General features: G+C 37.7%; 1 protein-coding gene across 3 annotated transcripts in view; it reads left to right on the top strand.

Moving 5' to 3' along the window:
* LOC148815872 (protein NLRC3-like) overlaps positions 1-23,537 on the top strand; it is a 174,644-nt gene that overhangs the window by 82,898 nt on the left and 68,209 nt on the right. For all 3 annotated transcript variants that reach the window (XM_088904673.1, XM_088904672.1, XM_088904674.1), the window contains one exon: positions 12,584-12,757. In XM_088904673.1, the coding sequence (XP_088760799.1) occupies positions 12,584-12,757 (174 nt within the window). The remainder of the gene's footprint in view (positions 1-12,583; positions 12,758-23,537) is intronic.

Here is a 23,537-nt window from a genome sequence, read left to right as displayed (position 1 = left end):
TGATCGTCAGAGGCTGCGAGTAAACCTGAAGATTTACAGCTGAGAGCAGCGGACACAGGAAATGGATTATTCTCACCGGACCATTTTATTTATTGTAGTCAGGACTCAAATCTATTGTACTGTTTTATCGCGGACAAACCTGTCCAAAACTTTACTTTTACTATCCATTATTAAAACACATTTTTTTAAAAAAGGTTGTGAAATTACTAAATTTGAGGAATATATCATCTCATCTCTTAACCAGCGCACCAACGATTTTTTTGGTTTAAGAGACTCCGTACATTCATTTATAGTGAATGTTGTTGGGTTTTTTTTAGTTTCTCTAATGGTTATTTATATATGTTGTTGTGTTTGAGAAATTTCACAATGCAGCGTGGTCTGTATGTGTTTTTCAATTTTAAATGACAGAAAGTAAGGAGGATATTTGCTCACTGGGCACACAAGCCTTATGAAGTCATCTTGTGATCACCGGTAGAATTACGGTTGAAATTCCTGAAAAGTCTTATATAGTCACAAATTGATGGCTGTTTCAGGTGGAGGCACTGCCAAATTAAAAGCTTCAGTTTTTGTGCAATTGACTGAAGTGGGACGCAACATCGGTCACATTAAGAACCTAGGACATCCCATGTATTATATTCTGTATGAATTTAATGTTATACCTCTGGTTATAGTTACACTTCTGTGCTGAGAAACAGGCACACTTTCACTGGTACAGTATATCACTTGGTCCCTGCTGACTCCCATGTTGAGTCTCTTGATCCACCTCTTCTCTAATCTTAGTCTGGCCTTCATCAGTCCTGCTGTTGTGTTCAGGGTGTTATGTCAATGAGAAGAGAGTTGTACCCAGTGCACTTTCTGCTGGGCCAGGCCCAACTCCTCTTCTACAAGAGCAGGATAAACACAGTCTCAGGTGGAGGGTCTGTAGAGGCGGAGTGTTTGAGGGGTTGGTGAAGAGCAGGATCTCTCTTGAATTCCTCTAGTAAAACTGCAGAGATTCTTGTATGAAGGTATCGGTGTGTTTTGACTTTAATCCCAAATGAAGCTCAAAGGCTTTCATAGCCACCGAAGTCTGTAGTCGTTGAGGCGAGATATTTTTGAAGAGGTATTATAGGAACAGGTATTATAGTGGATATTTTAAAACAGTGAGGGTCTTCCTGCTGATGTAGTGAAATATTTAAATGTTGGTAAACACAGGAGCCAGTTGATCAGCACAATAGCTGAGGGGTGCAGCTGACAAATTGCCTGGGCCTGTGGCTTTCCTTTTATTTTGTTTTTTTGAAAATTGCTCTTAGTTCGTCAGTGTGGATGGAGAAAGAAAAAGGACGAAAATGAAAGTAATGAGGAGGCCAAATCAAAAATTCTACGAGTGACTGTGTCATTCGAAAGGGGCAGCAGGTTGAGCTGTTTAGCAGGTTTTTCTCCACACATAATATGTGTTATGTCACGTCCCTGGAGAACTCACCACCCTTAATCAACTCCTTCACATTCCAGTGCAGTTTCCAATTAACTAATCAGACACACCTTCTTCCACCAGCCTACTTAAACCAACGTGACACACCACTCCTTGCTCAGTATTGGGTTTCACCTAGCTAGAGCTTCCCCGTTCCCCGTTCCCCGTTCCCCGTTCCCCGTTCCCCCTGGATCTCAACTTTGTTATGGTGGATTTACTGGTTTTTGACCCTAGCCTGACCTCCTGACCCACGTTTTTGGATAAACTCCTGCTGGTACTTTTGAGTTCAGAGGATTTTGCTTTGGGTCCTTCTTCCGCAATACGTGTCAACTCTTTTCCAAATGGTAATCAAAGTTCTTCACAAATAATGTGAGGCTTACCTGCTTTAGCAATCCGCAAGCTTGCATTTTCCCCCGTTTCCGTTTCAGGAGTCCCTCTCAGAAGTTAAAAGAAGTTTTCATTTCACGCGCATGGGAGCGAAACACAGAGACGCTTGGTATATTTTTCTCAAATTAACCTAGAACAGTTTTAAAATATTTTTCTGTTATCTATCACGCTTTCCACTCACATTCTCCCTGTCACGGACGTCCAAAGGGACTAACCGTGGGGAGCAGGAGAGTGGAAAAAGACCCATATGCGTAGCGGCGAGACGGGAAAAAGACCCGGGCTCATTAGTGCAAAGAGTTCAGGAATGCCGTATAGAAACCTGTGCCCTCAGGGAGCGGACGTGGGGCGCCCTGGTGCTAGGCGGGTCTCAGGACATCCAAACGTCAATGCTGAGAGAGGACAGAGTGCAAGACCTGGAAATATATAGCCCAAGGGAAAGAGAGGGACAGGAAGGACAGAAGACCAGAAACTAGGGACAGGACAGAGAAGGAGCGCCCTCTGGCTGCAGAGGGCGTGACACTCCCTACTTCCCTATTTGCTGGAGATAACGTTTTTTTAAATACAATTAGTCATTTATGTTCGGAGCACGCATTCCTATACAATGGTACAGAATTATATAGTAGCTCTTGTGTCCATTCAAGTATTAGCGTGCCCTGTATCATAGTACGTGGCTGCGTATTTGATGCATAAACTAATTTCATTCAATTAGAAAATGAAGAAATAATTGTATTTATGAGAAATATAATTCCTTATTCTTTTAAACAGTGAGATTTCAGCTGCAAAAGATAGCAACAGAGAGAGCACTAGCACTGCTTGCCATAGAAGTTCAGGAAAGGGTGAATTAAGCCATAATGCAATAATTCGGTGATCAGTAATAACAGTTTAGAATGTGCATAGATTAATGTAAACATGCTGGGAACTTCACAGTTAAAGAGCTCTGTAGGAAAAGAAACAAAAGATAGAGAAAACCCAAGATTTTTAAGGCTGAAACTAAAATTCAGTCTAACAAATTAAGGAAAATTAAAATTTAGGATATAAAAATGTTTGGGGATGTAAATAAATACAAAAATGCACATGAGCAAAACGTTTTAGAAATGGAGCTGGTGTTACATTGAAATAAGCACACAGAAAAATGTCATGACCAGACACAGTGCAGAAGAGGGATGCAGGGACACTTGCAAAGCTTAGATATACAGTACAAGAAATCACAGAAAGCTGTGTTTTACAAAAGAACGTCTGAACTTGAAACAGATTTGGCAGAGAGTGAGCCTTGAATAATCAGGTGCATTTCTGGCAGGGTGAGAATGAAGGTTTGATGGGATAAAGAGTCCGAAAATTAACTAACATGAAAAACAGTAATTTTATCAGAAAGCCTTAAAGTATATGAGTTAGTAGCAAACATGGTTTCATGGAAGACTTCTTAAATAGTTGAACATTTATTAAAGCAAGTCAGTTTTTGTTTGCCACACATAAAAGACATTTTTCAAAGAAAGTAATTTAGCCTGTCAGTAATGGAACCACTAAATAAAGACATAAAAATAGAAATCTTATACAATGTAGCAGAATGAATTTAGGATTCAGCAGCTGTCAAGTTAAGATCAGTGTAAATTTTGTCACTTAGACACTAAAAGGAAGGTTTTGAGGTTAGATTTAAATGCACTCAGGGTAGGTGACTCTGATATCACTGGGGATACAAATCCAGAGCTCTGGGGTATAGCTAGAGAAGGCCCTGTCACCCACAGAATGTATATGTTCTTGAGGACAGCTAGAAGACCAGAGTCAGAGGGACAAAGCTTGCAGATAAGCCAGATAGGTATTGAATGAGGATGAGGATTTTGAAGTTGACTCGAAACCTGATTGGAAGCCAGTGCAAGGACTTGAAGACAGGTGTAATGTGATTGCTTGTTTGCGACCTGGTCAAGATTCTGGTTGTCAAATTCTGAACATACTGGAGATTGCTTGGTTTGGATTTAATTACCCCAGTGAACAAGATGTACAGTCATCAATTCTAGAAAAAGAAGTCCTTTTAGTTTCTCTAGTTCCCTTTAAAAGAAACTAAATCGGTGTGATGTTCCATAATGCAGCTTTTTTAATGCTATACATGGCCGGTATTTACATATGATGTTTGTGATTTAAACAAATTAATACAAGCAGTTTTTGAGGATTTAAGTTAGTCTGACTTATTGCAGGGAGCAAAGCATTAGGAGTTATGTTCAAGCTAGTAACAGCGTGTCTGAAGAGCTCTTGCAAAAAAAACAACATATTGTATGCAAAATAACAGCATACAGGTATATTAGAAATAAATGCAAGGTATATGGATATTCAAGGTATGGTTAGAATATGAGATGCCAGGTTGCAGACACTGAAGGAGAAGGATGGAAAGGCTGAAAAAGAAGCAAGGGAGGATGTACAAACAATCTACTAGTGGTAGAATTAAGAAAGTAAGAGGAGCTTGAAACAGTGAGAAAGAAAGAAATGGACAACAGAGAAGCTGGAATGTGGATCTGAAACTTCCTGTAGTAACAGTATAGTTGAAATGAGGAATGAAGAGTAGTTGAGACAGGGATGAAAATTACAATGGGATTTTCACTTTCTCAAAGTAGTAGAAAATGATTAATCTAGAATAACTGAAAGTGTTATCTGCAGGCTGCAAAAAATGGCAGGTACAGTAAAATTAGACAAAGATTGTTTGCTACCATGTAGTAGATAAACAGACACAGGTTAAAAGTAAGTTCTCATGGAGCATGTTAAGACTAGAGATGTACAGGTAGGTAGGAAAAAGATAATTTGGGGAAAGTTGAGGAATACACTGATAACAAGGACACTTCCTAAGAAGGTTAGGCATGCTTTTGACAAATGGACAGGAGATGTTACAGACTGCAGGGGAAGGTGATAAAGTTAACAGACTCACTGAATATCCACTGTTGAATGTTTACATAGATACTGAAATGAGGATTGTATTTTAGATTTTGTGAAATTGCTAGCGTTCAACTGTGTTTTAGATGCACATAAATTGAAGGAATGGGCAAACATAACTGATGCTGAGCCAGCATCTGAAGATATTTATATTTAGAGGCAATTTGTTGATTTGTTGTCCGACTAGTTATGGATACTGATGTGCCAGAGAGGTGGAAAAGCTGTTTTTGTTAAACCAGCACTATAAAATAATTTATCCTCAGTGAGATCCTGCCATCTCATAGTGGGTTTAATCACTGTGTATAGTTACACAATTCCTTTAGTTCCATCCATTTTCTAATCTCTTTATCCAGTACAGGGGAGCTGGAGCCTATCCCAGCAAGCAACGGACGCAAGGCAGAATACACCCAGAATACATCACAGGGCAGACAAACAGACAGAAACACACACTCACACGAGTGATTGTGGCTTATTAGTATTTCCATAAGCCAATTAACCCTACCAGTATGTAGGTACCTGTAGAGTACTTGGAGAAAACCCACATAAACCCAGAGAGAACATGCAAACTCCACACATACTGTACCCCAGGAATTGAACCTGGGGCCCCAGTACTGTAGGATAGCAATGCTAACCACTGTGCTACCATTAGAAATGGATAGACAGCTTAGTTATCTTTCTAGTTCACAGATTTGCATGCATAATTTAATTTTGAAAGTCACTGAGATATCTGGTGCAACTGTTGTTGTATTTATGAAAAAACTTACCAAAAGCATGCTAAACACTGCCACCCTATTCCTTAGTTAATACATTTAATTGTTATAAACAGTTAAGACTGTTATTAATTGTTAATAGCAAAATATTTTAAAATCTATTTTATCCTTATATATTTTTCTTTACTAATTCTGTATTTTACATATTTTCCAATACTCGGATTTAACGTACATTTGAACAATGACTTGTATTTCAAATATTGAACTAAGTTAGACATAACATTCAGAAATACAATCGAGAATAGTTTTGTGGCATTTGTTTTGATGACACTTTGCTAAAATTGATAAAAACCTAAAGTCTTTCCACATGTCATGTCATTAGGAAGTACAATAAGCTCCTGCTTTGTTTAACAATGGTTTAAAAATAGTTCTAATTGGTGAGAAAGTAGCTATCCTTACTGATAATTAAAGGACTTAGAAGTCAAAGAAAATGATTTACGTTACTTAATTTGAAAACCTGTTATAAAGGCAAACGCGATCTGTACCTTAAGCGTTCCAGGCTGCAGACGGCTCATTCTGTATTACAGAGCTCCGCGCCTCCTCCCTCTCTCACTGCCGCCGCTTCTCTGACGCAGCGCGATGGACGGGGAGATATTTTCTCAGACTCTGATTGGGGAAAAAAAAGACCTACTGATCTGCTTCGTACCATAGGAAAATAGTAGAATATGTTTTTTTCTTTGTGTTTATGAAATTCAAGTGTTTTAAATGTTTGATTAAAAAGTAATTTACAGCGTAAGTTTCCAAGCTGATCACGAGGAAGAAAATCACCTGTTTTTGTGCGCATAAAACGTTTTTTTTTTCCAACTAAACTAATCTTTTAAAGTCATGCAATTCCTAAGTTAGGGTCTTTGTTTCTTATTTTTGACGTTTTTATAACTGGTGCCTCCAGTTAAACTGTAGAGATTCTTGTGTGAAGGTGTCGGTGTGTTTTGACTATGGTACGTGTGAGAGTACTGTACTTGTAGTATAGTGAGTAGACATCGCGAAACAACAGAACGAGAGAGTAGAAGGCTGGAATATATAGTGTAAGGGCGTGATTTGTGTAGTTAATAAAATAGTTAAAATAATATAAGAACAGCTCTTTATTGAGATACACAACATTTATGGCGATGAGAAATGCGGGAAATGAAGAACAAGTAGAACAGAGGCACAGGCAAGTATTCCAAAGATTCCAAGACAGAGGCTTAACTCTAAATAAAGATAAGTGTATCTTTGGCCTGAAAGAGATCAAGATACTGGGACATTTGGTCACTGCAGAAGGAATAAAACCCGACCCGAAAAAGGTGACAGCTGTTTGCAGTGCACCGAGACCTGAGAATGTTGCACTTTTGCGCTCGTTCTTAGGCACTTGTGGATTTTTGATTAAATTCATTCCTAACTATGCAGATATATCAGAACCCCTTAGAAAACTAACGAGGAGAGGACAGAAGTGGGAATGGACATCGGAAACTGAAAAAGCCTTTGCCAAGTTAAAAAGAGAACTTGTAACTGAACCGTGTCTGGCATACTTATACTAGATACGCCAACAGTAGTGATCAGTGACGCGAGTCCTGTAGGGCTTGGAGCAGTATTGCTACAAAGGCAAGAACATGGACAGAACAAACCAGTGGCATATGCAAGTCACTCACTTACCCCAACAGAAAGGCCTTACTCGCAAATAGAGCGTGAAGCCTTGGGTTGTGTTTGGGCAGTGGAACATTTTAGGACATATTTATGGGGAGGCAAGTTCACACTTCAAACGGATCATAAACCCCTCATTTATATGTTCAATCCCAAAAAGGCAACATTGTTACCGCCCAGGCTACAAAGACTTGGATTGAGATTACAGCCATATGATTACAAAATTGAACACATAATAGGGAAAACCAATGTTGCAGACTCATTATCATGTCTTTCTTTACCAGACACAGAAGACAGTGGTTATGTAGAAACCTATGTTGATAGAGTGCTTTCAATCAGCACTTATGAACTGCATGCACTGACACTTGAGGAACTTAAACAAGCAACAAAAGAAGATGACACATTGAAATTGTTGATGTCCATAGTGGAAAAAGGACAATGGCCTAATCCAATTCCAGACGAACTGCAGCCATATCACAGGTGTAGGTTGGAGTTATCTACATATGATGGACTGCTTTTAAGAGGACAGAGGATTGTGTTACCGAAAACAAAAATCAGACAAGCATTGAAAATGGCACGAGACACATCAGAGTGTGGTTCGTACAAAACAGTACCTGAGAAGCAAATTTTACTGGCCTAGCTTGGACAGTGCTGTTGAAAGACTAGTCAAAAATTGTTCCACTTGTGTGTTGAATCTACTTCAGATTGCAGGAGGATCAACCTCTCCAACCACTTGAATTACCACCAAGGCCTTGGACAAAATCGGGCGTTGACCTGGTAGCTCCCATTCAGAATGAGTACATATTGACTGTCTTAGACTATTATACTTCTTACCCTGAGGCGGTTGTTGTATCAGACATATCTTCAGCCACAGTTATTAGAAACTACCACTAGAGGTAGTAACAGATAATGGCAGGCAATTCATAGGACAGTTGTTTGAATCATTTCTGACTAACTGTGGAATTAAACACATCTGTGCATCACCTTACTATCCGAGAAGTAATGGCAAAATTGAAAGATTTCACAGATACCTGAAAAGGGCCTTGAGAGCAGCTGCGACAGAAGGAAAAATATGGAGAAAGGAACTCCCTAAGATTCTGCTGGCTTATAGATCAACACCTCACAGGGCATCTGGAGAAACCCCAGCTAATCTTCTCTTTGGACGTGATATCCGGACTAAACTACCAAACGTGGAAAAGAAAGAAGAGCCAAGGGACAGTCAAAAGACAAGATATCCATAGACATCATGAGGAGTACACAAACAAAATGAAATTATATGCAGACCAGACACATCGAGCAAGAGATCACAACTTCAAGGTCGGTGATGTAGTGTTTGTGGCTGGCCTAGACAACAGTAAATTGGATGCCAAGTTCAAAGACACTCGCTATGTGTTATTGAAAAACACCTCTTGTAACTCTTTTGAGTTAGTGAATGTGGAAGATGGCTCAAAAATAATGAGAAATGTAAAACATCTTCGACACGCTCCTCCATTGGATCTTGATTTTGAATCTGCAGAAACAGAAAATGCTGAGAATACAGGACTTTCTGACGTGGAGGAAGTGCCGAGTCCTCAGACAGTGGAGAGTACATCCGTAGGAGAGCTAGTAACTTTACCCAGAAGTGAAGTAACAACCAGAAGTGGCAGGGTTATCAGGAAACCGGCTTGTTATAGAGACATTTAAAAATATAGGACTTGCATAGCTCTCCAAATTTTAAATTGCTCTATTTTGTTTGTTATCTATGTAGATGGTGCTTAGACTGCTAGAAATGCGGTGATATTTAGAAGTGACTTAAGTAGAAATTGAACTAAAATTTGAGTTGGTACGCATAGAAATAGTTGTGAAAAAAAAGTTGAATGTGTTGAATAGAAATGGAAGGTTTTACATACATTTTGTTGTAATAGTTAATAACCGTTTACTGTGTGTTGATATAGAATTATTACAAGTTATGGACTTATGGACTTAGGGATGTAGTATAGTGAGTAGACATCGGGAGACAACAGAACGAGAGAGTAGAAGGCGGGAATATGTGGTGAAAGGGCGTGATCTGTGGAGTTAATAAAATAGTTAAAATAATATAATAACGGCTCTTTATTAAGATACACAACAGATATAAAGATGCGGAAATGTGTTATATATGCGTTTGATAGTGGTTGCTCGGAGCCTGGGATAATGCTGGCATTTTAGAAATTTTCTACATGCATGCGAATACCGTGACACAAGGAAAACGAAGAAAAGGTAATTTCGTGAGCACGAATTGTAAATCGTTCCCTCAATATAACTTTGTTTCCTACTGATGGCCCCTCCCGGGCTCCGTAACAAAGTGTTATCACACTTAAATTATTTAAACAAATACCTCTCCCATGTATTTATACGTTTTTTGTACTTCGGAGATAACTTCGGAGGTATCAGACAGTACGCCGTCTTGTACTCTACCATTTCTGTCAATTAGCTTACGTGTGTTTTAAATCCAGTCGAGTCTGTTCCTTCTGTAGCCTTGTGTGAATTTATGTAGTTTTCATGTGCATTTTTTGTTCTTTTAGTACAATATATGAATATAATGTCATTAGTAATACATTCAGGTGAAATACAAGTCATATTGTAGTTCAACCAAGGTAAATAAACATAGCAGAAGGGCTTTAGTAGCGTGATGCTAGCTACAGTACATTAAGTGACGCTAGCTTGGCAGCACCTTTCAAAATAAAAATACCCTAACCCTGCTTTAGGGAAAAAAAATCCTGCACCAGATAAAGTCACATTTATAGCACAACAACAATTTGTACATCCTTAAAACTGGGTGGAATGTGATACAGAGATGCACAGGTAATAGGAAATTGCCGTTCTTCATTTTTTTTTCTTTCTTGCAATCTCTTTGGCGTTTTTATATCACTTTCTGCTTGCAAACTGACACAGAGCTGTGCTCTTCTAGACAGGAAAAAGTCTAATTCCTGAAAAAACAAAAAATTGTGCCTCTCCAAAAGTAGCTCAGATCTATTCTACAGACCCACAGCTAATAGAAAATCACTATAGTTTTGTCAGATAAGCGTCTTTGCAAATGTTGCAGGGGTTTATAAGACAACTTGCTGTTTCCAGACTGGGACCATGCAGTGATGGACAGGGAGTGGTCTCACTCCCCTCCCAACCAAACCAAAATTTGTGCCTCTTCAAAAATACCTCAGATCTATTCCACAGACCCATAGCTAATAGAAAATCACCTTGGTTTTGTCAGATAAGTGTCTCTGTCAAAATTGCTGAGGTATGTAGAGCACCTCCTATTACCAGACTGGGACCATGCAGTGATGCATAGGGAGTGGTCTCACTCCCCTCCCAAACAAACAAAAAATTGTGCCTCTCCAAAAGTAGCTCAAATCTATTCTACAGACCCTCACCTAATAGTACATAACCATGGTTTTGTTATATAAGTGTCTTTGCTAAAGTTGACTTTACCTGGTCCAGGAATTTTTTTTCTAAAGCAGGGTTTAGGCTTTCATTTCATTTTGAAAGGTGCTGCCAAGCTAGTGTCACTTAATGTAGCTAGCAGTAGATTTCAATTTGGCAGTACTGCTACATTAGCAGTAGGCTGCAGTATGTGTCCCAAAAGCCTAATATACTCACAGATTGATTCAGGTCTGTTTCAGGTGGAGGCACTGCCAAATCAAACGTATCATTTTGTTATGCCACATTAAGAACATTAACATCGGTCACATTAAGAACCTAGGTCATCCTATGTGTTATATACTGTATGAATTTAATGTTGTACCTCTGGTTATGGTTTCACTTCTGTGTTGATATTCAGGTACACTTTCACTGCTACTGTATACCACCTGAACCTTTCTGACTCCCATGTTGACTATCTTGATCCAACTCTTCTCTAACCTTATTCTGACCTTCAGCAGCTCTGCTGTTGTGTTTAGGGTGAGTTATTTCAGTAAGAAGAGAATTGTACCCAGTGCACTTTCTGCTGGGCCAGAGACAACTCCTCTTCTACAAGAGCAGGATAAACACAGTCTCAGGCGGAGTGTCTGTAGAGGGAGTGAGAGTTTGAGGGGTTGGTGAAGAGCAGGGTCTCACTAGAATTCCTCTAGTAAAACTGTGGAGATACTGTAATTGTTTGGTGTTCTATACTGTAAGGGTTCTAGTGAATACAAGCTATATTTTAGTTCAACCAGGTTAAATAAACATGTATTGTGCTCATTGAACTTGAGGTTGTCCGAGGCTACGTGTCCCTAGAGTAAAAAGCTGGAGAGCGAGAATCACTACAGCACTATAGAGAGATTCAGAGTGTACAGATCAACTAAGGAGCTTGGAGGTGTGGGTGAGTTTAAATTCAATAGACAGGGGGAAAAAGGGAGAGATTATCAGGAAAAAAGAGGAACAGAAGGGACTGGATTAGGATTGGTAAAATTTCTGGAGAGGATGAACATAGTGCAAGGCATCCACATTCATTCTCAAAGAAAAAACACTCACGATGTGCGGTTGTGTTCCGGCTGCTGTTGTGTTCAGGGTGAGTTATGTTAGTAAGAAGAGAATTGTACCCAGTGCACTTTCTGCTGGCCCAGACCCAGCCCCTCTTCTACAAGAGCAGGATTAACACAGTCTCAGGTGGAGGGCCTGTAAAGGAGGGGAGTGTTTGAGGGGTTGGTGAAGAGCAGAATGTCTCTAGAATTCCTCGAGTAAAACTGTAGACTCTTGTCTGAAGGTGTTGGTGTGTTTTGACTATGTTACATGTGGGAGTCTGTGTAGAGGGTCTTTCATGTGTAAAACGTGTGCAGTGTTGTATAGTTTTGCGAGGGATGAGATTTGTTTAGTTTCATGATCAATTTTTGTATTCTTTTTATTACTTTTTGTAATAATAATTATATTATTGCTTAATATAATTATTAATTATTTTTGTGGTGTTATAGTTAAAACCCTGTTTTCTTTTTCTTCAAATGGTTTATTTTCTTTAAATGGGAAAGTAGTTTTTCTCAAAATATCTACAAACATCAAAATCTCCAGTCCACTTACTCCAGTATTGGTCATTTACATTTGGGATTAATAAACCATTTGAAGAAAAAAACAACACTGTAACTAAAATAACTATAAGAAGATGCCATCATAATAAAATACAATGATAAATGTGAACCAATTTTTGTTATGGTTAAAAGTCAAAGTCTTTCTATTTCTGTTTCCCATTTCCAGTCACTGTAGCTCCGTGTGTCTCCCTGTTTCCCACTGTCTCCCTTCCTGAGAATTTCTTCTCATCTTTCTTCTTCTTCCTGGAAACCAAATTTTGAAGCAAGTGTTATCTTCATCATCCTCATCCATGGACACTCTGAGATGGATAATGACATGATGTTGTATATTACTGCTGAGCTGGGTGTTGTAGTGAAGACTTGGAAAGAAAGATGTGGATGAGCTGTGCAGATGTTCAGCTGTGCTCCTGTCTTTTTGTCTACAGGATGGTGAATTGCGGACTAACAGAGAGATGTTGTGAAGATCTGGCCTCTGTTCTTCAGTCTCAACACTCCAGTCTGAGAGAGGTGGATCTGAGTGGCAATAACCTGGGGGATTCAGGAGTGAAACTGCTGTCTGCAGCTCTGATGGATCCCAACTGTAAATTAACAGAACTGTGGTAAGTGAACACTGGTGATTTTTGTTTTTTTATGTGCTAATGCTGAGACACAACATTTGCTTTTTCACATGCATCAGAAAATTAACACCTAGGAAATACAAAACGAGAAAGAAGGAGGGCATATAGAAAGATAAAAAACTGCTACATGATTTTATAGTTGTTGTGTGTGGTTTCTTTGTTAAGATCTCATTACATACTTACCTGACATATTAGACATCTCGACATGCAATCTTTCCCAGTTTGCCCATCTTTTTTACACATACTGTATATAGGGATGCAGCCATTTAAAATGCACGTACACTACGGTAAAACAAGGAATCACCTTGTAAAACTGCCAGGTGGAGCTAATAAAGCTTAACATCTTATATACAGCATTTGAGCTGTCACCAGAAAACAGTTTCGAATCCCGATCACTGCTGAAGGACAGTCTTTTTCCAATATTGCCGTTGTATACTCTTTAGATTTTTAATAATTTTAAACTGTGTATTGCAGCATGTTAATCATTAAACATTAAAAAGTTGGTATATTTTATAAAAGCAAGATTACTCAGTTGGACAAAAGTGCACAACCTTCCACCTGCGTCATAAATATTTTAATTATGCAGAAATATTTTATGCATCAAAGTCTTTACGGAAGATATTACTAATAGTATTAATAATGAATGACCTTGGATAAGCTCAATGTATTACCGTGGTCCACTTTCTTTGTAACCATCTTTGTAAACGAAAATACTTTATTTTTTAATTGACAAAAAGTAACACCAAAGCACTTCTGATCACGTATTCATTTCCAATCATACAAATTAAGTTTTGAAAATCTCTGATTCACCATGCCTTTCACATGCACATAAACTATATTAATTTAGGAACATAAACATATTATGTAAACTGTATATGGCTGGTATTGGTAGTTTAAATAAAAAATACACACCAGTATTCATAAACATTTTAAGTATCAAAGTCTTACATGTGATTATTTTGGAAACGTTTTTATGTGCCTGTTCTGACTATATTAAGTTTATATACATTGTAGAAAATTATAGTGTTTGAACATTTTCTGTGAATATGCTCATTATCACAGTAAAAACATGCATACTTTTTAGAATTTGATTAATAGGAAAAATAATATGGAATTGCTTATCTAAAGAAATTAATAACAATATAATTATATTCATATACTATAGCTCAAATTATCACAGTAGTACACTTTCTTTGGAAATGTCTGTATCAGTTTCACTCCTTCCCATGTGATTACTTCTGTGGCCTAATGGGTTAGCCATGTGCTTTATTTACCCCCATTACCCCCATTTTGATTAAAATCGCAAACGCGTGTTTAATTAAATGCCTTTATTGATTCACAATCTGAAAATGCAATGTAAATCATTATCTTTGTCTTTTAAGTCCCTTAGGTAACTTTAAGCATAGCTTTCTCACCATTTAAATTTATTTTTCATACCATCGTTAAACACAGCAGGAGTGTAATGTATTTCCTAATGGGATCACACGTGGGAAAATTAGATTGGAATCATTTTTATTTTTTAAATAAATTTGAGAAAAGTGTCATCTATACAAAAAAGTTGTATTTAATACCACTTGATAGTTATATTAATAGAGATAAGAATTTAAGTTGTATACTGTTTAGACTTTTAATCATTGTAAACTGTATTATAGCATGTTAAGCATTAAACGTGAAAAAAGTTGGTATATTTTATAAAAGGAAGATTGCTCAGTTTTACAAACGTACACAACCTTCCACCTTCATCATAAATATTGTAATTATGCAGAAATACTGAGATGGTTAATTTTAGTAAATATGTTGACAAATATCTGAATTTTTACAAGAAAAAGTTCCAGCTGTGAATCAGCTACGTGACCTTGCCTCCGTGAAAGTGTGGGAAAGAGGTTTGGTGGGCAGTGTAGTGACCATAGTGTGTTTTAATACACTGTGTAGTATAACAGTATAAAGCTTGTTTTTTCATGTTTGTAAACGCTATTCTTGCAAGTACATTAGCTGGTTAGCTGGTGGGCAAATGTTTGAGGTGAAAATTCATCCGCAAGGAGTGTACCTTTAAAGCAGAGAAGACCGCACCAAACGTTTTCGGCTCTGTATGTCACTCAAGACATTTCTCTTTGACACTTTCTTTAGTCATAGAGGTGGGAAGATGCCTCCCCCTTATCTCTGCCTGCCTCACCTGTTCCCATTTTAACCAATTTAGTGGTTTCATTAGTGACAAAGGCTAAACTTTGTTGGAAATAATGTCTTTTATGTTTTGCAAAAAACTGACTTGCTTTAACAAAATATATTTACAAATCCTTTTCCCTGGCAATCTACCTAAATGCCCATCGCCTCTTTTTACACTTGTTAAAAAGAACATTTCAATGTTAATGCGACATGGAAGACGTTATTAATAATGTAGCACTTTCGGGCTCACCTGAGTATGCAGCTGAAATGTCACTGTTTAAACGAATAAGAAATTAGATTGCTCATAAATCTAATAACGTATTCTGCATAAACATAATGTAATTGCTTTCTGAAAATGCTCTTTTTCCTGTCCGTTTAAAGTTATACTGCGCAGTGGGGGATGGTGCGCTATTTTGTCAGCAACCTGCTAATCTGCTCAACACCTGTAGAAAACATGATTTTATTTCTGTACAGAATGCGCGGAAAGTGTTTCAAAAGTTTAATTTAGAAGTAAAAAGAACTTACAGCTTACACAAAGACTCAAACTACAGTATGAAAATACAAGTGTTTCGGAAAAAAGGACATTTGATTGCTGATTTCCTTATATTTATTTTAAAAATGCTTTTATTTATTCACAATCTGACAATGCAAGACAGAACAAAAGCATCTGTGAAATCACATTCCTGAATGTCCCCCACTGCATCAACAATCTTAGGAAGAACACGAAACAGTCTGTTAACAGCTTGTTTTTTGCCTAATCTGTCTGCTGCTAAAAAATCACGCCCAATTTTTTAATAGCAGCAGGCAGATCAGCTAATCAAGGAAGAAAACAATTATCTGCTGTTTGCCGCTGAGGCTGTGAGAGAAAATCTTCTCTATAACTCTTCAGTTTACAGAGCAATTTCGGCAGAGCCTCACATTGTCCAAAAATACTCTTCTTGTGTCAAATTTTTTGTTTAGCAGGATTTGAGCTACAGTATATGAATACAACTATATCGCTATTAATTTTTTTTGATACGAGATTCCATATTATATTCCTTAGTAATCAAATTCTAAAGAGTATGCGTTTTTTACTGCGATAACAAGCTGAAGTATTCGCAGAAAAGGTTAAAACATTATTACTTTTTCCAAAGTACATACAGTAAACTAACAGATGAAGCTATTCAATATGCATGGTACAAACCCGTACCGCACGCATGCAGCGTACTACGGTATGTGATTGGCTGGCCAAAATGACTGACAGGGGCGCGTGTGGCGCATTGGTCGGTATTGAAAAGATTTAATCATTTAATCTCTGTACTGTGTATGTTTTAATCTGCTTAGTATTAAATATTTCTATGGAATTTTACAACTAAAGGGAAATTTTAGTAGGTGAGCACAAAAAGAAGAGGAGCATAATGCATCTTATGATCATAAACAATATTAATTTAGGAACATAAACATATTATGTAAACTGTATATGGCGGGTATTCCACTTTCTCCCTAAACATTTTAAGCATCAGAGTCTTACATGTGGTTATTTCGGAAACGTTTTTACGTGCTCCTTCTGACCATATTAAGTTTATATACTTTGTGAAAACTGATAGTGTTTTAACCTTTTCTGTAAATACGCTTGTTATCGGAGTAAACAAAAGCATACTTTTAGAATAGGGATTAATAGGGAATATAATATGGAATTGCGTAGCTACAGAAATTAATGAAGATTAAATTATATTCATGTACTGTAGCACAAACTGTAGTATAAGACTATCGATATGTGTACAGCTGTTCCAGTGCTTTTTTTTTTTACGTGAGTGCGTTTGTGGCATGATGGCTTAAGTGACTGACTTACATTCCTGGGGTTGAGTGTTCAAACCCACCTATCACCATGAGTTTTCTTTTAACAAATAAACATTTCTTTGAAAAACTAAAATAGCAAATATTATGGATACTATATTGACGTTTTTTATATTTCTAAATATCACAACATGTTCGAAGCCAAGACATTTATTAAAAACAACGAACAATTTCAAACTGCTACTGATATCATTACTGACAATAAATATTATCGATACTATTTTGTCATTACAAACATGTATGCCATACGTCTTCCGTGTTACCGAAGATAAAAGTTTAGCCTTTGTCACTAATGTAACCACTAAATAAAGACATTAATATTGAAATCCCTACGTTACGAACTGTATATGGCTGGTATTGGAATTTTAAAGAAAAAATACAAAGTAAATACATATAAGAAAGACAAGCAGTTAGAAGTGCTACCAAAATTAGAAAATGAAGCAGATACAGACAATACGACTTCTGAAATGAAAGGTTTTGAGGTTAGATTTAAATGCACTCAGGGTAGGTGGCTGGTATTGGTATTTTAAAGAAAAAATACACACTAGTATTCCACTTTCTCCCTAAACATTTTAAGCATCAAAGACTTACATGTGGTTATTTCGGAAACGTTTTTATGTGCTCCTTCTGTCCCTATCAACCTTAATATTTGAATATTAAATATGTTAAAAAAGTGAATCCTGTTTTTTTATGTCCTGTTTTAAAAGATTTAAAAGGCTATTAATAATATCTTCAGTGTCGCATTAACATTGCGAAACATTGTAGAAAGAGGCGATACGCAACGTGTCTTCTTCATACATTTTCAGTTTACAGACCGTACAAGATGATTTATTATGAATAATGTCTTCCGTATCGCATTAAAATTGGAACGCTTTTCACAGGTGTAAATCCACCTATTTTCTAATCGCTTTATTCATGACAGGTAACAGTTTCACCCCTCCCTCTTCCCCCTGCCTGTCTGACTTTCTTTTTAACCCTTCTGTACGAATCGCAGTGGGTGAGAAAGAAAAAAAGTGAAACAGAGCGTAAACAAAATTTCTCTAGTTCCTAGTTTCTCTATGTTCCCTTTAAAATAAACTATTATTCCACAATGCCCTGTACTACATGGCCGGTAGGGAAACTAAAGCGAAATTTTAGTAGCTGAGCATAAAAAGAAGAGGAGCATAAAGTGTTTGATGGTCATAAACGATATTAATTTAGGAACTGTATCAGAGATATTTTTTTAACTGCACTGCATCTAAGAGAACGAGTATAGCTTGTGGGAAATACATTTATTTGTCCTGCATCAAAGTTTAACTCGTTCAGAGCGCCCTATATTACAAACTCCAAGCATTTCATTTTGAGCTGAAGACCCTCACACCTGTAGCGGCGAGGCTTATTAATAAGGCAGAATTAAGTGTTTCTGAGCTTTCCCAAATTAGGCCTCATCTCTCTGTTCATCTCTGTGGTGCAGCCACAGAGAAAGTATTCATGCAGGCTGATTTAAGATGTTTTCTTTTGATAAGGAACAAGCTCCCAGAGGGGGATGCACTTAGCTAAGCCTGGCTATCATGATCAATGGTCATCCATTGGCGTCTATCTGTCTAGGGAGTGCCAGATGGACATCTGGACTGCATTCCTAAGTGTCAGGAGTAAGTGACTCATATCTCATCTTAATCAACCAATCAGGGACTGGTAGGGCCGAGTAACCCACGTGGGACTCTGATGCCCATGGAACTTTCAGCCAATCAACGAGCTGAAGTTCCTCCAGGTAAAAACAGGCAACACAGAGATTCAGAGAGATTCAGTAAGATTCTGAGAGACCTTCTGGGACTTTTCTAAAGGGAATTCAAAGGAGAATTCCCGGGCAGGACGGCCCAGGAGCAGAAGGCTCCCAAGGGCAGGACATTCTCGCAGCGCGCCTCCTGACCATCCTGAGACTCAGCCTGGACAACCACGGAACGGCTAGTGTGTCCAAGTGCCAGAACTTTCCTTTGTTCTAAGAGTCTAGAGCGGAGGTTGCCAGAGAGTAACCAGAGGATCCACCCGAGGTTAACACCAGCAGCAAGCCTCATGAACAGGTCGGAACTGTGGACAGCTGAATCACTATTCAGAACTAGCTCTTCATCAGAAACGAACCGGTCCTCTTCCTGACTTGCTGGGATTCACAGTCATCTTTTCTCCTGTATGCAAGCTTTGCTTGTTAAAGCCAACACTAACTAGCCAGCCAGTGAGCATCTGCAGCGCACCGTCACAAGCTGCACAGCACAGCCTGGCACCGAGCCAGAGAGCTTGGATTGGACAGCAACAGCCTGCAACTGTATCTTTGTGCCCGCAGGAGATCTGAATCCCCAGAGATTGGATGAGTTTTCAACTTCACTGCATTACAGCTCGAGAATTCAATTGTTATCCCTACCAGTTGATATCAATTTAATTCCTAAGAGTTATGTACTTGTATTGAGTATCTAATGTAGAAGTTGTAACCAAGTTCATTTACGAAATGGTCTAAATGAATGATAGTTCAGGTGGGTAGCTGCGTCAGCATGCGTAGGCTGCAAAGGAACAAGTTATAGGTTTATTCCATGCTGAAAAAAAGAAGAAAGAGAACACAACGTTTCGGCCGTGGAGCCTTCTTCAGGTGTGAGAGAGACAGGGCAGTAGGCAAAGGTAAAGTAGTGGGAGAACAAAGGTTGGGAGGGAGGAGGAGTGAGAGGCGGGAGCAGGGGAAAGAAAGAGAGGCCAATAAAGAGGTGTGAAGTCAGAATGGGTGCAGAGAGGTGTGAAATGAAACTTCCAATGAATGGAGAAAATTTAAAAGAACAGTAGTCTGTCGTTAAGGGAAGGGAGAATGTGTGATCCTAGCTGCAGAATAATTTTAGTTTCGGTGGTCTTTCTGATGTATGAGTTCGGAAAACCGCCTTTGAGAACACAGACGGAGAGATTAGAGTGGTCGTGGCCGTCAGAGTTGATGATATACTGAACGTATGTCCTCTTGATATATGTAACTCTTTGTAACTGACTGAATATATACCTTTTGTATTCTGATAACCCTCTCGATAAGATCTGTTAGGTTTATATGCATATTCTATGTATTAATAAATGTATCCTCGTGTATTAGTACCTGTGTGTGTGCGTTGTTTGAGTTATGTCGCATGGTTGGATTCTAAAGCTATCAAAAGAATCAATTTTGTGATTTACTGCTACAATTAATAATTGTCCCAGTAAATGCCCAAGCCCTACAGAACTGGTGCCTTCAGAGAGCACTACATTACACACCTAAAGAAGGCTTCGCAGCCGAAACATTGTGTTTTTCTCTCTTCTCTTTTCATCATGGAATAAACCTAACTGTTCCTTTTATTTTTATTTTACTTTAATTTTGTAAACTTAACACGAATTCCGTACAGAAATAAAATAATGATATCTACAGTTGTTTAGCAGATTAGAAGGTTTCTGACAAAATAGCGCACAGTCCACCACTGCCCAGTGATATAACTTTAATATAAACAAGATCTAATATCTGGTGCACTCCAGGTGTAAGTTAAAAAAACCTGAATTATGTACTATGCTTATGTCTGCGAAATACGTGATCATCTACAGTACGGTGACGCTTTCAGTGCCTTGTGTATATTCTAATTGCATTGGGGGCAGGGTGTGTGGGGACAGGTTTAGGCTGAAATTGATTTGGTGATCTGTATTCTTCACACCTGAAACACTGTTTTCTCTGAAAGTGTTTCTTCCCTGTTTAGCTGATCTTTTGCTGCCTGCGCATGCTTACACAGCTCCCTGTGTGAATTATCATACTTGACTGAGAAAGCTTTAGAGAACTTAGCATTTTTATTATTAACAAATTGTAAAAATGACTTATAAATTGGCATTATTAATTTTTCACTTAAATGTATGGAGGAGTGTCAGCTGTCAATGGGAGCAAACCCCCCTTCTTAGGCTGGGCAAACAATATTTTTTAAAATAAGGCAAATGAAAATGAAGGATGTCAAAGTGCTAGAGGTGTAAAAAATACAAAAATGCACATGAGCAAAATGTTTTAGAAATGCAGCAGGTGAAAGGATTTGTAAATATATTTTCAGTTTTTTGCAACACGTAAAATACATTTTTCTGGGAAAGTTTAGCCTTTGTCAATAATGAAACCACTAAATAAAGACATAAACTTAGAAATCTAAAGATTTTTTTATTCAATGTTGGTAGCAGGATGAAGTGTATATTTTGTCACAGAGTTGCTGCAAGAAGTTAACAGTGAAAACAAGAATTTAGAAATGAGTCATTTCAAGAAGAATATTTTCAGAATTATAATAAATCTAGCAGGATATAGAAATCACAGAAAATAGGCAGTTAGATTGATCATATTAGTATGAAAAGCTATTTAGCAAAGAGGGTGTGAGAAGCGTGACAAACTAGTATAATTTTTTCTGAATCAGGGAAAATCTGATCATGTTTCTCTATAACAATAATAAAAAGCTTTATTTTATATAGTACCTTTAAAAGTGGCATCTCAAAGCAATACAGTAGATGTAAAAACAGTTATAAGGACCACAGATTACAAAGTAAATACATACTGTATAAGAAAGACAAGCAGTTAGAAGTGCTACCAAAATTAGAACATGAAGCAGATACAGACACTATGTCTTCTGAAAAGAGAGGTTTTGAGGTTAAATTTAAATGCACTCAGGGGAGGTGACTCTGATATCACTGGGGATACAAATTCAGAGCTTTAGGGTGCAGCTAGAGAAGGTCCTGTTATCCACAGAGTGTAGATGTTCTCGAGGACAGCTAAAAGACCAGAGTCAGATGGATTGAGGATTTTGAAGTTGACTCGAAACTCGAAACCTGATAGGAAGCCAGTGCAAGGACTTGAAGACAGGCGTAATGCATCCCGATCAGGATTCTGGCTGTCCAATTCTGAACATTGGAGATTGTTCAGTGTGGATTTTATTACCCCAGTGAACTGGATGTGCATTTATTAATTCTAGAAAAAATGCCTTTCTTGATTTGTCTAGTTTCCTTTAAAAGAAACTATTATTCCAAATGCAGAGTACTACATGGCTGGTATTTACATATGATATTTGTGATTTAAAGAAATTAACACAAGCAGTTTTTAGGGATTTAAGTGTTGGCTGAGTTATTGCAGGATGTAAGACTAGTGATGTAGGTAGGAAAAAGATAATTTTGGGAAAGTTGATGAATACACTGATAACAAGAACACTTCCTAATGGGGTTAGGCATACTTTTGACAAAATGACAGGAGATGTTATAGACTGCAGAGGAAGATGATGAAGTTAACAGACTGTACTGTATGTTTACATACTGTAGATCCTGAAATGAGGATTGTATTTTACATTTTGTGTACTTGCTAGCATTGAATTGTGTGTTGGATGCACATGAAATGAAGGATTGGGCAAACATAGCTGATGCTGATCCACAGAGCCAGCATCTTAAGATGTTTATATTTAGAGGCAACTTGTTTAAATAACTAACTAGGTATGGATACTGATGTGCAAGAGAGGTGGAAAGGCTGTTTCCTTAAGCCAGCACTATAAAGTCATTTATCCTCCGTGAGATGCTGCCATCTCATAGTGGGTTTCTAACACTGTGTATAGTTCCATCCACACAGTGCCTTTACTTCCATTCATTTTCTAATCTCTTTATCCAGTACAGAGGATTTGGAGCCTATCCCAGTGCGCAACGGACACAAGGCAGAATACACCCTGGACATAGTGCCAGTCCATCACAGGACAGACAGACACAAACACACACGTATCAGGGCCAGTTTTCCCATAAGCCAATTAACCTACCCATACCCACCTACCCATTAACCTAGCCATATTTTGGAGTGCGAGAGGAAATCATATCACACATATGGAGAAAAAACACGGAACCCAAAAAGAAAATGCAAACTCCACACACACAGGACAGCAGGAATTGAACCTAGGACCTCAGTGCTGCAAGATAGCAATGCTAACCACTTGGCCACCATTAGAAATGCGTGGATTGCTTGGTTATAATTCTAGTTCAGAGGTATGCATGCATAATTTAATTTTGAAAGCCACTGAGACATCTGGTTCTGTTGTATTTATGAAAAAAAAACATACTAACAACTTTGCCATCCTATTCCTGTTAATACATTTTATTTTTATAAACAGTTTACATTGTTAGCAAAATATTTTGAACGATATTTTATCCTATTTTTCTTTAATTTTGTATTTAACTTATTTTCTGATAGTCAGATTTAATGCATATTTGAACAATAAAAATATGGTATTAAAAGATGCGGGGAAAAGTGCAACAATTTATTACAGTGCTAAATTTAATATTATTGATTACTAATAGTTTATGCTAACACCTAACTTTCTAAATTAGATGTATTCAAAACAATGAACTAAATGTAACATAGCATTAAGAAATACAATTGAGAATAGTTTTGTGGTGCATGTATAGATGAAACTTTTCTAAAATGTATAACAAAATAAAAGACAATTAAAATCTGTTATCTTTCCACGTGTAATGTCATTAGAAAGTACAACAAGTTCCTGCCTTGTCTACTGATGGTATCAAAAAGTAGTCTAAGTGGTGAGAAACCTGTGCTTAATGATAATTAAGGGACTTAGAAGTCAAAGAAAATGATTTACATTTACGTTGTTTAATTTTAAGCACTAAGTTATGAATGCAGACGCAGAACGGCCATTGTGCAATAAAGAGCTCAGCGCTTCCTCCCTCTCTCTGATGGAGCGAAGTGGGTGGTACGCTATTTTCAGAGCCTCTGACTGGGAGA

The sequence above is a fragment of the Atractosteus spatula genome, chromosome 24, assembly GCF_055471065.1.
Source record: "Atractosteus spatula isolate fAtrSpa1 chromosome 24, fAtrSpa1.hap1, whole genome shotgun sequence".
In the NCBI taxonomy this organism is placed as follows: Eukaryota; Metazoa; Chordata; class Actinopteri; order Semionotiformes; family Lepisosteidae; genus Atractosteus; species Atractosteus spatula.
This window is presented reverse-complemented; position numbering and strand designations above follow the sequence as displayed.